General features: G+C 42.8%; 1 protein-coding gene across 7 annotated transcripts in view; it reads left to right on the top strand.

Annotated features, from left to right (window-relative positions):
• LOC114210745 (nuclear body protein SP140-like protein) overlaps positions 1-13,435 on the top strand; it is a 61,586-nt gene extending 48,151 nt beyond the window's left edge. For all 7 annotated transcript variants that reach the window (XM_028105045.2, XM_028105046.2, XM_028105044.2 and 4 more), the window contains 10 exons: positions 1,032-1,106; positions 2,309-2,413; positions 4,245-4,387; positions 5,547-5,594; positions 8,372-8,413; positions 10,622-10,737; positions 11,416-11,521; positions 11,823-11,900; positions 12,098-12,241; positions 13,016-13,435. In XM_028105045.2, coding sequence (XP_027960846.1) covers positions 1,032-1,106; positions 2,309-2,413; positions 4,245-4,387; positions 5,547-5,594; positions 8,372-8,413; positions 10,622-10,737; positions 11,416-11,521; positions 11,823-11,900; positions 12,098-12,241; positions 13,016-13,123 — 965 coding nt within the window. In that variant the 3' untranslated portion in view covers positions 13,124-13,435. The remainder of the gene's footprint in view (positions 1-1,031; positions 1,107-2,308; positions 2,414-4,244; positions 4,388-5,546; positions 5,595-8,371; positions 8,414-10,621; positions 10,738-11,415; positions 11,522-11,822; positions 11,901-12,097; positions 12,242-13,015) is intronic.
• The last annotated feature ends 3,943 nt before the right edge of the window (positions 13,436-17,378 follow it).

The following is a 17,378-nucleotide window of genomic DNA, read 5'->3' as shown; positions in this document are numbered from 1 at the left end:
AGGATAAAGTCCAGAAAGTGGGACCATTTACCAAGCAATCGGTCCACTTTGGGTTTAACTGAAAGAAAGATTCTTTTTGCTTTGCTGGTCTAATATGCTCATAAATCTGCTTACAGTTTACAGCCCTTAGGACTGGGTAGTCTGGAAAACATTTCCGTATGGGGTCTACATAGCCCCACTCAGTACCACCAGATAGTGGGGCATTGAACACAGAAAGAAGAAAATGAATTTGTCTCCCTGCCTTAGAAACTAAATCATATTTGAATGACAGCAAACACTGAGATGCATATCCATAGCCAAAACTTGCAAAAGGAAGAACATTCTCCGCTGCAACATCTACCAAGTCAATCCTTAATAACTATTTGAAATTAAGATTTTGGAAGACTCAATTCTACCCAATCTTCTTAGTTCGCCTTCTTCTGGTTAGTTTCTTAGATTCTAATGTCTTTGTCCAAACCCAGGTAGACAAAGCCCTTGGTCACATGTATTATCACTTTCAGCACAAATGTATAAATGACTTCCTTCAAGGTGTGTGGAATGTGTGTCCCCTGTGAAACCTGCCCTAGGATTTCCCCTCACAGAGCATCCATTTATTTCTGTTTCTCCACAAGAAGAAACCTGAAATGCTTTCACTTAACTTTGTAGTTTTTGTCTCAATTTTCTCTGAATATTTTAGTTTCTGTAATGGCAGTAATCATCATCTTGATCTCCTATGTTTGTTGGAAGGATTAAATTAGTAGATGTACAATAGGCATCTATTAAGCTCTTAACACATGGCTACTTGAGATATATGTGGAATGCTGATTTCATTTGTTTATTTTATTAATGTAGGATATGAAAAATAAAATATAAGATAAACCTAAGATAAGCTATCTAATTCTTGGTATTTTAAGACTAGGGATTATATATTTTTCTTCGTCCATTAGACAGGCTTTTGGGAAGTTATATTTAAATGGAGATTTTGGAAAGCACTAATACATGCAATGCAACTGCATGTCTGTGATTGTGATTATATTTTTCTATTTTCTCAGGGAAAAAGAGAGGCAGACCCCTTACTTACTTAACTCACAGTGATAGAGCCCCACGGAAAAGATTCCGGTCAAGAGGTAAAGAAGAAAAGGGGAATAACTTTCAAGAACTAAACAGCTAATTTCCTGTGCTTTCCTGTTTTCTCTGATTTTAGTAATAAACCCATTTCCCTAATTGCTTTCTAGCCTAACTAACTGTTGAGGGATGTATATAATTTGGGTCATTTTCAAAACACATCAGGGAAAGAAACAAGATAATCCCACAAACAAGTAACTTGGTGACCAGACCTTGTGGGTGCAAAACAGTGATGCTGCTTTCACAGAACTGATAAATTTTGAGCTGGAAATTGTCCGTTGCCATATAACCCACATTATTTAGTTGATCCTCCTTTTGCTACACAGAGTCACAGGTTGCACACCGCAGGTAGCCCAGAGTGGTGGTCAGTAGTCTTTGTCTTTCTCTACTTTTGATTGTGTGGGCTTGGACCTGTCACTTGATCACAGAGCAAGAGAGCAAATTAAGCCAATCATTTTCAGTCCATCATAGTTCTGATAGTCTACCCAGCTCAACATTGGACCATGGACACTCCCTCCTCCTATCATGTCTCTAAACGTCAGCTGGAAGGGCAGTATCAGCTACACCTCCTTGAGTTAGTTCATTTGAAGACCTTTCATCCCTATTTCTGTGGAGTCAGGTCTCCAGCCGCCTCTCCTCATGCAGTGTGAAGATTATTCTAGAGTTCTGTGAGCTCCTCTTTTAGCTATGGAGAAAGCTGATGTAAGGGAGAAATGAAGCAAAGCCGAGAACAAGAATAGAAGGCAGACATCATCTCCATTAGTTTACCCTGTCATTCATTCCCCTCTCTCTGCTCAGTCAGTTAGATCTCAATTAGGGAGACATAAGTACAGTCTCCAGCTGCCTAACTGCAGTGAAATAGTGTGGTTGGAGAGCTCCCTTCAAAACACGGCAGCTGTTGTGTGTTTCATTGTCATATAAGAACCAGCAAGGCTGACTAGATTGGGAGTAAGGCAGTTTTATTGAAGCCTGATTTCTCTGTAAAAGCATTCTGGTTTGTGTGGGATTTGGAGGGTAAGATAGAGGTAGCCATTCTGTAGTTATGTATCACAAATGTCACATGGAAGAAAGCCTTTGACGCTAGAGATTGGTAGAATGGACTTCCCTAAGCACCTCTATATTTTATAAGAACAAAATCCAGAACATTGGAGAGGTGCGTGTGCATTTGCAAAATGAGACGGAATGAGGAAATCTTCTCTTTCAGGGTCAAGAAAGCACAGAGATGATAGTGTGAATTTTCACTCTCAAATACTTCCTGTGACCTGTGGTAAGGTGAAGGGGATGTTATATAAGAAGAGACTGAAACGAGGTGGGTTCCATAGTCTACCTGATTTGCATTATGGACTTACCTATGTGAATTACAACATTCAAAGAATTGAGGGAGGGAGGGAGGGCTCTCTAAGATGATATTTTTACACTTTCAGAAATTATACCTATTAGGTGATCAGTCCCACAATGCCCAAGGAAACAAAGAGAAGTGAATCAGAAATAAAAAAGAAGAGGCCCTCAGCCTCCACCTTCATATCCTGCCTCCCTTCTGGGTGATTACCACCAGGGCAGGGTGCCGGATGTGGTGAGAAGACCACAGAATTTAGAATTGGAGAGCCTGAACCCCAGCCGCAGTTCTGCCAAGAGGGACTGATTCATCTGATTAGACAGTGGGACCTTTCTGAGCTTAAAGTTTCTCATTTAAAAAGGGGATAGTAATTAAAAACCTGCCTCACAGTAGAGCTGTGAGGAATTAATTTACATAATCGACGGAAAATACTTCAACAGCTTAACCGAGATATAATCACATATCATAACGTTCAACCCTCAGAGTGTACAATTCAATTTTGAATTTTGTTTGCATTTTCCCAGGATTGTTCAGCTATCACCATAATCTAATCTTAGAACATTTGTGTCTGTCCCCCACTAAAGCAAATGCCATGCCTATTTGCAGTCAGTACGCATTCCCAGTTCATCCCAGCGCCCAGCCCTAAGGAACCACTAATCTATTTTCTGCTTCATAAATTGGCCTATTCTAGGTGTTTCGTATAAATGAAATTATATAATATGTGTCTTTTTATGAGTGGGCTCTTTCACTTAGCATGATGTTTTCAAGGTTCATCCGTGTAATAGCATGTATTGGTGCTGCATTTTTTTTTTTTTTTTGCCAAATAATATATTTCATGGTGTGAATACACCATATATATCATTCGTCCATCAGTTTGGGTTGTTTCTACTCTTTGGCTATTATGAATACTGCTGTTTTGAATATTCATGTATGAGTTTTTGTGTGAACAAATGTTTTCAGTTCTTTTGGTTATATACCCAGGAGTGGAACTGCTGGTTCATATGGGAAATCTATATTTAACTTACTGAGAAAGCACCAAAATGTTTTCCACAGTGGCTGCACTATTTCATATTCCCACCAGCAACATCTGGGGGCCCTAAGTTTTCTACGTCCTTGTCAATACTTGTTGTTGTCTGATTTCTTAATTATGACCATCCTAGTGGATATGAAGTGGTATCTCATTATATTTTTGATTTGCATTTCTCCAATGACTGAGAAATGCTGTTTAGCATGTGATTATCTTTTATGCATAGCTTAATTTTCCACTGGGTAACATTTCACAATTATTTTTAATATCAGCTATCTATGATTTCAGGGATGGGAAAAGCTCTGCTTAATAATGCCATTACATTGGATAAAAAATGTAATAAAGGCTCCAGATGTTGGGTGATAACATTCTAAGCTCAGTCTCAACCTGAGGTTCTACCTTCACGTTGCCCCAAGAGCCTTTGGAGACTCTGGCCTGTTCTCTGTCCCCAGCAAATTGAGATCTTCTCACTCTTCAGGTTCACTTGATTTTCCTTTGTAGATGATTTTGAAATACTTTGAAAAGGTTGATTTTGATGGTAATTATCACTCTTTTATTGCACAAAGTTTTAAAGAAATGTTGCCCCAAGGCAGGAAATCTCCTTTGAGGGGACTTAAAGGTTAGATCTGGGGATTCCAAAGGCTGAAAACGGAGGCTAGACTCTCCTGCTATAAATCTGAGCCCAAATTGGGTGGCTCCAGATGCCTTGTGGTGGAGCCCGTCATCTGAGTTCTGAAGACAAAGAGGGCTCAGGCTGAACTTACCCTGGTCTTACAGGAGCTTTGGTGAGGTGTATACGGAATGAGGATGGAAAATGGTTCACCCCCAGGGAATTTGAAGTCAAAGGAGGCCTCGCAAGATCAAAGAACTGGAAGCTGAGTGTGCGCTGTGGTGGGAGGCCCCTACGATGGCTGATAGAGGTATTCCAAGGACTGGAGCAGATGTGACTTTCTTTGTTGTACAGTCATTATTTGCTCACCAAATTTTTGTTGAGTTATAGTGAAAAACCTGATGCCCCTAAGTTTATCTGCTGGCCCAGGAAGAGATGCCCCGCATTCATAACCTCCCTAAGATGTTGCACATTAATGTTGTAAAAGGGGCTCTGTCTGGATGAAGGCCGGAGGTTGGAGGAGGGAAAGGTCATTGTGATACCGGTGCATGCAGACAACTTCATGCACTGAAAGAAGACAGTCTACAGTCAAACAAATGGAAAGAGGACACTCCAGAGAAAGAACGGCATAAAAACCAGAACCACAACTAAAGTAGCTCTGTGGGTTGGGGTAGACTGGTTGTGGGTGATAAGAGGTGATCCATCGATTGGGGTTGTTTGTGGAGGGATTTAATATCAGCCTAAGGAGTTTAAACTCATAGACAATGAAAAATGAGTGAAGTCTTCTGAGGTGGGCAGTGACATATTTAAAACAATATTTTAGACAACCGTGGGGTCTTGAAATGATTTTAGTGTCTTTCAGCCCAAAGATACCTATACTCAACTTGCAATGCTCATGTCAAATGTCTCCCTTCTCTGAATATTCCCTGAATGACCTGGGCTGGTCCTCCCTTCCCTGGGCTCCATGATCCCACTACTAAGACCCTTTTTATACTGTTTTATACTTACCCTTCCATGCATTCTCTTTTTCTTTCTAAATAGCTCTAGGGTTTGTCCATCTTTGTGTGCCCAAGATTGTCCAGAATGTCTGATACTCAGTATGCATGGGATAAGTGTGTGTTGATTGAATAGCCCTGGTGTATGGACTCAGCATGAGTGGCATTGGCAGAAAGGGAAAGGAAGTGGGAGGTGTCAAAGAGATTATGAAGGAAAACTTCTTAAAATTTAGGAAAAAAGACAAGAGAAAAGAAAAAAGTTCTAAAGATGATTTTCCAATGCTTGAAATTCTACCACTGATTGAATTCTAGAAGTACGGGTGAGGAGAGGGAGATGTTTTCTCACTTAGCCACCCTGGCTTTGATCTGACAGTGGGACATCCAGGTAGAAATATGTGGGAGGAGGATGGAAATGCCAGACTTACAGAATAAAAACATAGGCTAGCCACAAACTTGGATCTTTTTATCTTTCAGAAAGGACTTCTACATAATCCTCCAAGAAAATATTTCAGGAAAAGAAAGGTGATTATTATGTCACTTTTTATAAGTTCTCATCACATAACTGATGTCATATGTACAACTTTTTATAGTTCTCAGTTGGGTAATTATAATTAAGCTTCCTTCAACACTCCCTTCCCCTTTTTTTTGGGCATGTGACTTCAGAGTTGCTACTTTGAATGATATGCTGTATAAAAGGCAAGGTCTTCTTTGAATGGTAAATCATCTGAGGTGGAGATGATAAGGAGCCATCAAAACAAACCTCATATATATGCTTTAACTGTAGATGCAGATGTTGTAAGGGTATCAAAGTTGTAAAAGCAAACATGATTAAGCAAAACAAAAAAATTTTCATAATAAGATAGGGTCGGGGCACCTGGGTATCTCAGCCAGTTAAGCATCTGAGTCTTGATTTCAGTTCAGGTCACGATCTCAGGGTCCTGGGATCGAGCCCCTTGTTGGGCTCCCCACTCAGCAGGTAGTCTGCTTGTCTCTCCCTGCCTTTCTCTCTGTCTCTTAAATGAATAAGTAAATCTTAGAAAAAAATAAGGTGATATAGGGTCATCTCCAACTCAAATCCAGATTTTTTAAATCAACCTTACTATTGTATAACTTTAATGAAGTCTAATGGTGATTTCATTAAGTGATTCAGATGACCCTGTTCAAGCAGATAGTCCATTCTAGGACATATATAAAACCATATCATTTCATGAGATAGGAAACAAAAGGCATATTTTCTTTTCTGATCCATTTCATCCCCATTTAAATGTACACACAGACTTTTTTTTTTCCCCAGGGGAAATTATTTACCCTTCTTGAGGATGGTGCTGCTGGGAAGGAAGTTCTTGGGAGATCGATGTATCATATGGGAGAGGCAGATCTGGAATTGTTTACTTTGATGCTACCCTTTTGGCTGCATCAGAGAGGCTGTACAGACCTCTTTTTTATCTGAGAAAATGAGTTCTTCCTCTATGGAAGAAATCTATGCAGACAACAAACAAACAGGTTAAGTGCAGTGTAGATTTAAGACAAGGTGATGGACTTTCCAAGATTGAGTATGAACAAGAACTTGAGAAAGAGGGGGAGGAGAGAAGTGTCATTCTTACATACCTGAAGTAAGAATGGCCATCCAAGACATTCATAGACTTCTAAGATAGGCCATGCCTACCTGGTCAATGAGACTTCATCTTCCACTGGGAATGTGATTATCTGATGTTCTGGATCATTTGAACTTTCAGTCCTTGGGACATTTCATCCACTGGATTTCCTAAAGGGAAACTATTATTTGATCTATTTAGTATTTTAAAGACCAGCATCTGTATCATTTCCCAGATGTCAAGAGTTACTCAGTTTAGGGTACCTGGCTGGCTCAGTCAGTAGAGCATGTTACTCTTGATCTCAGGATCATGAGTTCAAACCCCACGTTGGTCATACAGCTTACTTAAAAAATAAAAATAAATTTAAAAAAATAAGATAAAATAGTTACTCAGTTAGATTATAGATTACCCCTGTGAGCTGGCAACTTCTTATCAACAGGATCTACCTTAATCCATGGGTGTAACACTTTTCAGCAACATATTTCAGCTGCCTCTATATTTGTGTCTCCCCATGAGCTCCTCAAATTGGCAGATCTTGCAATCCATTAGTACCCCTTTGGGTCCTCTGTGCCTCTCAGAACCTCTTTTGCTGATGGAACCCCTTGGCTTTTGGAAACTTCAGTATCATTCTTGATACCACATGATAGCTTATTGGTTCCTGACAAGGGCCACTAATATCTTTTGGTGACAGTTGCTGTGTTGTAAAATAATATATATTCCTCCAGTATACTGTATGCTAATATTTCTTAAGAGATAGCAAGTATTCTCTTTTCCTAAGCTAAGCAATATTCATTTATTTACTCATTCAACATATACTTATCAAGCCCATACTAAATGTCCAATGGCCATTAAAGTTGATTGAAACAATATTCCTGACCTCAAAGATTGTTTCAACCTCAAATTCTAACCTGGGGAGGGGTGGGGGATTTTAGGTCACCCAGAGAGATAGGCAATGACGTGGCCACTTCTCAGGTCATTGTCCCGTCAATCACACCTGTCTGTGACTACTTTGCCCTGGGCTGGAGATAAAAGCTGCATTACAGAGGGAAGGAGTCCAGGTCATTCTACTGAATATGCAAAAGCATTGTAAGTTTAGTGAGTGATAATCAATTACCTCTGATTTCAGTCACCCAGCTGACATCTTTTTGGGAGGAGAGAGGAAGGTAACATTTTAGAAGAAAAGCTGCAGCACTGGGGATCTTGGGCACATTTTGTCTTTGAGGCTGTGCTCTAAGAGGACGGCAAAAGGCAGTGTAGTTCTCTCTGGGATGTTTCCATGATTCCAGGACTCTGGGTCCTGTAGTCACTGGGGGCTGTTGACGATGAATTCTCCACCTGATTCTCTCATTGCACCTCCTCCTGGTGTGATGATACTTTCTAATGTAGAGAAAAATGCCTGAGGGCCAAAGTAGGAGAACCAGTAGAGTTTCTCCAACTCCATCCTTGGAAACCAGGGCCGGACTCCCTGCATGACTTCATAAAGGCCTACCTTGGGTCAGAAATCCAGGAAATTGAACTTTCACTGGGCCAAACAGTGGTATTTTGGTACTTTTTATTCTCCAAGTAGATATATAGGTCCATAAAACAGATATGAAATAATGGGTAGACTGTGGCTTGAATTCCTCCACAGATAGCTCTTAAATAAGGGATGGATGCAACTGTTGTATTCAATATTGCCATTCAATCTTTCTCTCTTTTCAACAGAGAATACCAAAGTCTCACGACAATACCTTAATTGACCCTTATGTAAGTACTACACCTCTAACCCCAGAATTATCCAGGCGTTGTCCCTCTGTGCACTGTGTCATTGCTGTCTTTTCCTGAAGTCTGCTCACACTCAGTTGGAATGTGTCGCTGTATGCGATGAAGAGAGAACAGCAGATGCATCACCCACACAAGGGAGGTGGTTCTGGAGCTGGTGTCTCTGTCTGAAAACATCTTTTTCTATTTGTTCAGAGAAACCTTCCTGTTTCCTCATTTCCCCTTGAAAGTGAGTATGGGAGGCAGAATTCTAGACCACTGGGGTCTCTAGAGCCAGGGCCTGAAGTGGTAATAGCCAGAGCTGGCCTGCAGATTAGGGTCAAGGAGCAAATTTGGGAGAATAGTATTTTAAAGAAGGCAATAGGGGAGGAAAGGAAAATCCCAAACATACACTCCAAAGTGCAGGCAGAGCTAAGATCCGCCAGAAGGAACAGGCTCAGCCAAGCTGGTGAGGAGTCCAGGGGGTAGACCCTATTGTGAGTCCTGCAGAGAAGTGCATGTAGGGCAAGTGGGCCCTTTTTGGAGGCCATGTATCCAGTCTCGAGGGAGCCATCAGGGTGCTAAGCTGGTGAGGGCTGAAACCATTACCATGTAGCCAATCACAGGGTGGTCCTGCAAGGCTGCCAGCTATAAGGTCTGTCAAAATTATGGGTGACTGCACTCTCTGTGCTAAATCATACTTTGATTCTTTTCCTTGCATCAAAATAGACATTTGACGCAGAGTCACTTTTGCACGACTCCACGAGGCAGCACTCACAGAGGATATCAAGCCATAATACAGACACAGGACATCCAACAGAGAAGGGGTAGTCAGATAGTTTTGTGTAAACGTTACCTTCAAAGCAGTCCCCAACAAGATTTAGATCTTATCCACTGATTTTGACCCTTGACCAACTGAGGGAGTCTTCAATCATCTGAACAGCCCTTGCATCCAGTGTTGTGTGGCTTGTTTGGGATGGATGTAGACCCTCAACCCTCTTCATAATCTTTCTGGGGTAGATATTATGGGCCAATACAACATTGACTTATAATATCCCCATGCCTAATAACCAGGCTAAATCTCAACTTGGGTCGACTCAACACTGAGTCACCTGAGGACCTTTGAAAAATAACATTGCCTGGATTCCACTCTATAAGAAATTCTGATTTAATCAGTCTAGGCTATGTTTTGGACATTAGGATCATTTAAAAGTCCCAAATGATTCTAATACACAAAATTACCCATTTTATGAATTAAAAAAATATCAGTAGCTATGCCCACCCAGACCAATTGATTCAGTATCTCTGGTGTTAGGACCAGGACATTAGTATTTTACATACTCTGCCTGGATGATTTTAGTGTGCAACTCGACTAAGAAACAAACATATGTATCTGTTAAAAAGTATACATATGGGAGATTCTTAAACATTGGTTGTATTTGTTATTTCCTTGTCCTTCTGGGGAGAGGGTCATCACTTCCTGGAGATTGATGATAGTAATCTATGAGTCTCGGCATGGATGAGAAGAAAAGTGGCCCCATGTCTCCATGCCAGAGCAGTCTCAAGTCCAGTTGGAGGTGTCCTTGAGGATCCCCTGGAACACTGAATGGGAGTATTTGGCTAGACGTTCGTTGGGGCTAGCACCTCCTCATACATAGTCATTCTTAAAAACAAAAGGAATAGTAGCCAGAAACCAATTCACCCAACACAAGTATTTTCACCTAAAAGCCCAAAACAAGACTCAAAATCATTGTTAATGAGTGTCTTTTCATCTTTTATCACTTTCCATATTAAGGGGTTTATCCCATCTTATTAAATTCTCAAAATTTTGCCTTTCTGTGAGTCTATGTCTCCCTTGTGGTATAGGCAAATGCATTTAACACTTTCTTTCAGGATCTTGTTTTATCTGCAAGGTAATAATATTATTCAGATTCCTATAAAATCATCTTCTTGTTTTGCTGCTAGTCTTTCTGTGTTAGAATCTCTGGTTTTATAGGGAGGACTTTTCTGGTATGACACACAGGCCCCTCCTCCTGAGCAACATTGCAGATGGTGATTTCTCCTCAAGTCTCCATTCCATGCTGCTCCTTCTTACCTCAGGAAGAAGCATGGATGTGTCCAGGCAGGTTCACACAAAGGCAGCGAATTCTAGATCCCTGTAGCGGTGGCCTGCTTGGGTCTCACCGGGGATGCGGACATTGTTTTGCTTTCTAGCTGGGGAACTCTGATGTGTGTGAGACGTGCCGGGATGGAGGACAGCTGTTCTGCTGTGATACTTGTTCGAGATCTTTTCATGAGGACTGTCACATCCCACCTGTGGAAACTGAGAGGTTTGTGAGATGAAGTCCCCCCACCCCAATTAGGAAGCCTGCCCCCTGCAATAGGAGGAACCTATGTGTCCAGGCAGAGAAAGAACAGGATTGGACACGCGGGGTCCCACAGTATGATCCACAGAGCTGTTTAAAGACACTGGCAGCACGATGGAATACTGTTCTTTGCTGAGGCTGGGATGCTGAGGCTGGTGACTGGGTCCCTTGCCTTCATACTGCTACTGTCGTTTCAAGAAGTTTTCCAGCCTGGGCCCCTGTTCACAGAGGTGGGAACACCAGCTGTTTGTGTTCTGTGCTTTTTCAGAAAAGGCAGGAAACATGACCTGCTTCATGCATTTTACCACAGGCTCAATGGGTCCCCAGGGGTTATGGCCCAGTTTTGACCCTTGAGTATGACAGGTAGGGCGCCTTGTGCTCCCAGCAGCTCAGCTGGGGAAAGGAGAGCCCACCACTCACCCTGACACCGCCCTGCATGCGCTGATCCCCCTGTTGCCACCCTCCATGGGAGGAGGGTCATGGGCTCAGGCCCCACGTGGGGTCTTGGAGACTCTGGGAGGTGTCCCCTTCATCTCCCAGCTGTGTCCATCGTCCATGCCCGAAAGGAAGATGGTGGCAGCCATAGGAACAGGGGCTGTTTCCAAGGACCTGGCCCTTGCTCACTTATGCTCGACCTCTCAGGAGCCCATGGAGTTGCACCTTCTGCAGGATAGAGTCTATTGGAAGGCAGCAGTGTCACGGGGAATCTGAGGTCCTGGAGAGGCAGATGCAGCCTGAGGAGCAGTTGGTGAGTTGGGTGCCAACCCCAAGCCTTCTCCTTACTCCGGACATGTGAGAAGTCCGACAGACAAGGTGAAGGGAAGGGTGCCCTGAGGGAGTCTGTTCATCCAAGCCATGTCTCAATCATGCTGAAATCATACCAGAACTGGATTGTGGAAAAAATAACTCAATTACATGTCTGTTTCCAAGAGCCAAACATGTTTGGGGAAACTTCCAGAATGCTGGTGTGAGTCATGCCTCTGCCTGGGCTTGTGTATGGGCTTAATGTCTCCAAACTGCTTTTTGTTCACAGCCTTCTTCTTTTGCAGAAATGTGAGTTCCTCCTCTTGAAGGTCTATTGCCATTCAGAGAGCTCCTTTTTTTCGAAGATTCCATATTATTATTATGTAAGTAACAACAATCAACCATGATTATAGGCCACTGTGATGTTCCCTGCCCTTTATACATGCACTGGAGGGATTTGTGAGCTGAATCCCATGGGGTGGAGAGCACGAGCCACCATTATCTGTACCTTGTATCTCTGCTGGATTTGAGAACATTGAACTATGCCAGTAACTCTCCCATTGACATTTTTTCTCACCAGATTAGAGAGGTTTCTCAAAACCTAAAGGAACCCATGTGGTTGGACAAAATCAAGAAGAAGCTGAATAAACAGGGTTATCGCCAAGTGGCGGGGTTTGTGCGGGACATGCGCCTCATATTTCAGAACCACAGGGTGTCTTATAAGGTAAGGGGCTCTCCCTGCTTTCATTTCATTTTTTTTCCTTTGAGTCACTCTGCCCTCATATTCTGGTGCCTGGAAAATTTTACATTTCCCTCACTCTACGACAAGCCCGCACAAGGAAGGGTTCTGGAAGGGAGCGACTTTTTCAATTCAAAACATAAGCTCACCATGGCAGGGTAAAAGTGAGTCGGAAGCTGTTTCTGCAGCCAGAACCCCAGGCCCCTGAAAGCTCATTCCCCTGCTCCAAGGCGACAGGTGCTCACAGACAACAGTGGAGTCCTGCCTGGTCCAAACCCAAGGAAAAATTGCATCTTAAAGTTATGTTGCCCTTCTTATCTCTCCCCAGATAAACTCACTGTAAACTCTTAGAAGTCCCAATTTCAGATTCCTTTGCATGTGAATGGAGTGTGTAGTTTACGGGAGTCGCCAGAGAGGACTAGAAGTGGTGGGGAAGGAGATGGTTGATTGTAGTTAGACTGGGCTTTTTGATGGTTGCAAAGAATATAGATGACTTTTCTAAGTCTCACTAAAATAAACAACCCAAACCAAATAAATCAAAGTCCCAAGTAGTCAGTGATTTCCCATTTCTGTCTACTTAATGAGAAATAATCGTGCCTTTAGGAAAAAACAGTTACTCTTAGCTGCATGAATATTTAAGCGTACCTAATTAATGTAACTTAGGTGTTTAAGACAAGGTCTTCAACCTTCTTGATTGCAAGGTGTCTAATAACACTGACAATGAGGATCGTTATTTTTGCCTTATGATTTATTTTTCAGTACAATGACTTTGGCCTAATGGGACTCAGACTGGAGGCAGAATTCGAGAGGAAATTCAAGGAAGTGTTTGCTATTGAAGAAACAAATGAGAGCAGTTCACTGGCATAGTGGAGGCTGTTGGTATCCTGGAAAATTCCCTTTGAGGGCAGAATTTTTATCTGCCAGTTGCTGTGAGGATTGGCTGCTGATGCCACCCCTTCCCAAAGTATCACCTTCTGCCAATGCTGACTGGAGTTTACACCTCTTGGGCCTGGGGGCTGGCCCCCAGCCGCAAGGTGGGACCAATGTGTGGTGCTATTCATGCTCCTGCACGCCCCACAAGACCAAGCTGGAGCTAGTTTCCACCACACGATCCTGCTTCCCTCTCCTTTCTTCTCCTGAAAAAAATCTCATAATAAATCACTTACTTAAGAGACTTTATCTCAGGCTCTGCTTCCAAGGAACCCAACTTTAGGTAACGGTCCCAGCAAACAGGCCTCAAGGATGGGGTTCTCGTGTTAGATCACTGCCTAACCAGATGGTGACAAGCGGAATGTTGATAGTCCCTGGGGTGTTCTAACAGTGCCATTGCCAAAACTTTCACCTGTAGGAAACTGGATGAGCTATAGGGGAAGAGGCATACCAGCTGATATGATTGCCTGACATTTTACAAAAGGAGAAATAGTAACTCTAAAAACCGTGGATTTTGATGGCTATTGCTAAGTGCCACTAATATGTTGAAAAGAAAAGAGTAAATGACAGTCTGAAATCTGTTAATCACCACCTAAACAAAGAGATCCTCATACCTGCAGCTGCAAAGCAGACAATAAGGAAGGCCTGGCCCGAATTTTAAAGAATGGCAGAACTTCAGAGAAGACTGAATTCTAAGCTCAGGATGGTCTCTGCTAAAGTTAGGGCACTAATAAAGAAGGATAGTGAAGCCCTGAACCTCAGAAAGGGACTCTCTAGGAAGATGTACATGAGAACTCTGAACTCCAGATACCCCTGAAGCCACTGGGCCTGCAGAAGAAAACTCCCGCCCCTACTTTGGAGAGAGACATTACCACCCCACTTCTTGCCTGAATTGAGGACCAGGCAGAGTAGCCTTAGCTTGCCCTGACTGGTAATGTCCTGTGTGTGGCTGCTAGGTGAAGAGAGGGTTTCTAGTCCACTGGCGCTGTAGGACTGGCCAACGTGTGCCAGCAGGTGCCAGGGGATTGTGTCTGGGAGTGGATCCTAAATGAAGAAAGAGGAATATGAAACTGAAAAGAGGAGAATTGTTGATGTAGGTTGACTCTCCTGTGCCAAAGAACTTCATTAGCCTGGCAAGGGTCAAGGGTGATAGTTTTAATATGCTCCAGGGTGGCCCTTACAGGCTTGCTATAAGCCAGGGTACACACTAGACAGAGCAGAAGTAGAGATAACTGGACCTGTGGGGACAGATTATGAAAAGGGGGAAATCTAAAAACCTAGTGAAATTGGCATGGCTCTACTCTCTACAACTGGAAACCCCATCCTTCAGGTGACTGTTCCTCAGGAGGCCTCAGAGGCACTAACTTAACAAGGTGATAATGCACTGCTGAGGAGGCACCAGCATCCTTGAGATGCTCAGCAGGGGCCATCTTCTGTTGGTTGGAATAATGTAGTCATATTTTATAGAACTGGATTCCCTAGTAGCAGTGGAAATGGTTGAATAACAAAAGCAAGGGGCAGCATTTAACTGTCGGAGCAAGATGATGTAACTTCTGGAATGGACAGCAAGGTTAGAATGACAGCCAGGGGGCCTGGTCCACAGATGTCTCTGGAGATAGCTAATAGGACCTGGTGTTCTTATAGGCAAGACAGATGGGCAGCCAACAAGGATGTTGCTTCATATATACCATCAAAAGCAGTTAAAAATAGATGAACAGATAGCTGAGTTCAGCTGCCCCAATGAAAAGTCAAGATCCCTTGCCCAGTTTCCAGACCTGAGTCAATTCTTGGACCCAAAACCTGCTGATGGAAATGAGGACTGCAAATGTACATGTAGTGATTTCTTCAGTTCTTCACCAAAAGGACCAATGGTCTTTTATTCTAGAACTGTATGTCAGAATGGAAAATACATAGATCTTTCAAAAACTGTTGAATACAGCATCTGATTTGATGCTGCTCTAGGGATGCAAAGCACCAGCATGGTCCTTGGTAGAGTGGAGTATATGGAAGTCAGGTAATATCCATGTCACAATGGGTCCGCTCAAATCCTTGGAGCCACCCCAGTTCCTGAGTGTGTAATCAGGACATACATGACAGTTGGATGAACTGTTCCTTTAACCTATAACATACCCTGTGAAATAATAACGACTGTCTTAAGAAAAGCCCAGTGGAAGGTCCTGGAACTGAAATGTCCCGCGGTGAAACAGTCAAAGGCAATATCGTGTTACTGGGCTGGGGAATGACAGAGATTAGTGCCACCTGCAAAGACTTCAAGGCTATAGTGGTTGGATCCTCATCACCCTTCCACCTGGTCTGGCCTCTGCAGAAGCTTCTAGGTTCGTGGCTCCTAGACTTGTAATCAAGGGGCGCCTGGGTGGCTCGGTCGGTTAAGCGTCTGACTCTTGATTTCGGCTCGGGTCATGATCTCAGGGTGGTGGGATTGAGCCCCATGTCGGGCTCCGCGCTCAGGGTGGAGTCTGCTTAAGATTCTCTCTCCCCCTCCCTCTGCCCTCCCTGCCTTCTTGCACATGCTCTCTCTCTCTCTCTCTCTCTCTCTCTCTCTCTCTCAAAAAAAAAAAAAAAAAAGAACTGTAATTAAGTTGTAGAACCGATTACAGCTGTTGTGCTAGATGTGGTACCCTCTTTAGAGCAGAGTGGCATGGCCCATGGTATACACTGCGCAACTGTTAATATGGAAAATGTGCTTTTAAAATATCCAGTAGGAAATAGGATAAGAAGTAGTTCATGTTCACAGGGAGTGGACGTCAGTACACATTTAAAGTCTTGCCCCAGGACCATATGAATTCTCCTGTTCTCTGTTACAATATAGCCTGAAGGGACCTAGTCTGCCTGGTCACTAAGACATAGTACGTCAGTCGGCTATGTCAATGACTGTATTAATCAGGGCTCTTCAGGGAAACAGAATCAATCGTTTTGGAAACAGAACCATATATATATATATATATATATATATATATATATATATATATATATATATATTTATTATGTGGAACTGGCTTGTGTAATTATGGATGCAGAGAATCTCCACGATATGCCATCTGCAAGCCAGAGACCCAGTAAAGATGAGGCGTAATTCCTGCCCAAGTCTGAAGCCCTAAGAACCACAGGAACAGATAGTGTAAATCCCCTCCCTGTCCAACAGAGTAGAAAATCCAAAAGAGTAAGTAAAGTAAATCCAAGTTCAACTAAGCTGGCAGGCAGAGAATGATTTTTCCCTTTCCCTCCTTTTTGTTCTATCGAAGCCCTTAACAGTGTGGATGGTGCCCACCCACGATGGGGAGGGCAGTCGATTTTATTGAGTCCACTGATTAAAATGCTGATCCCAACGACGTGGATGGAACTGGAGAGTGTTATGCTGAGTGAAGTAAGTCAATCAGAGAAAGACATGTATCATATGACCTCACTGATATGAGGAATCCTTAATCTCAGGAAATAAACTGAGGGTTGCTGGAGTGGGGGGGAGGTGGGAGGGACGGGGTGGCTGGGTGATAGACATTGGGGAGGGTATGTGCTATGGTGAGCGCTGTGAATTGTGCAAGACTGTTGAATCACAGAGCTGTACCTCTGAAACAAATAATGCAATATATGTTAAAAAAAAAAAAAGAAGAAGAAGAAGATAGCAGGAGGGGAAGAATGAAGGGCAGTAAATCGGAGGGGGAGACGAACCATGAGAGACGATGGACTCTGAAAAACAAACTGAGGGTTCTAGAGGGGAGGGGGGTGGGGGATGGGTTAGCCTGGTGATGGGTATTAAAGAGGGCACGTTCTGCGTGGAGCACTGGGTGTTATGCACAAACAATGAATCATGGAACGCTACATCAAAAACTAGTGATGTAATGTATGGTGATTAACATAACAATAAAAATTTAAAGTAAAAAAAAATAAAGTCCAGTTATACTAAAAGTGAAAAAAAATAAAATGCTGATCTCATCCAGAAACATCCTCAATGACATACCCAGAAATAATGCTTAAACAGGGCATCCCATGGTCCAATCAAGTTGACACATAAAATGAACCATCACAATGACAGTATGTTAATTAGGTCTGAGGAGCAGGAAGTGTTGAGTGTTCTGAAAGCCTTGTTCCGTCACACATACTCCAAGTGGTGAGAGATAAGCCCTACTAAGAATTCAGATACATGCCATATAGGTAAGATTTTGGAGGTTCAATG

This window comes from Eumetopias jubatus, unplaced genomic scaffold (assembly GCF_037043125.1).
Source record: "Eumetopias jubatus isolate StellerSeaLion01/CBP00866 unplaced genomic scaffold, mEumJub1_p1.0 scaffold_3, whole genome shotgun sequence".
In the NCBI taxonomy this organism is placed as follows: domain Eukaryota; kingdom Metazoa; phylum Chordata; class Mammalia; order Carnivora; family Otariidae; genus Eumetopias; species Eumetopias jubatus.
Note: the sequence above shows the minus strand (reverse complement) of the source record. Positions and strands in the feature narration are given on the sequence as shown.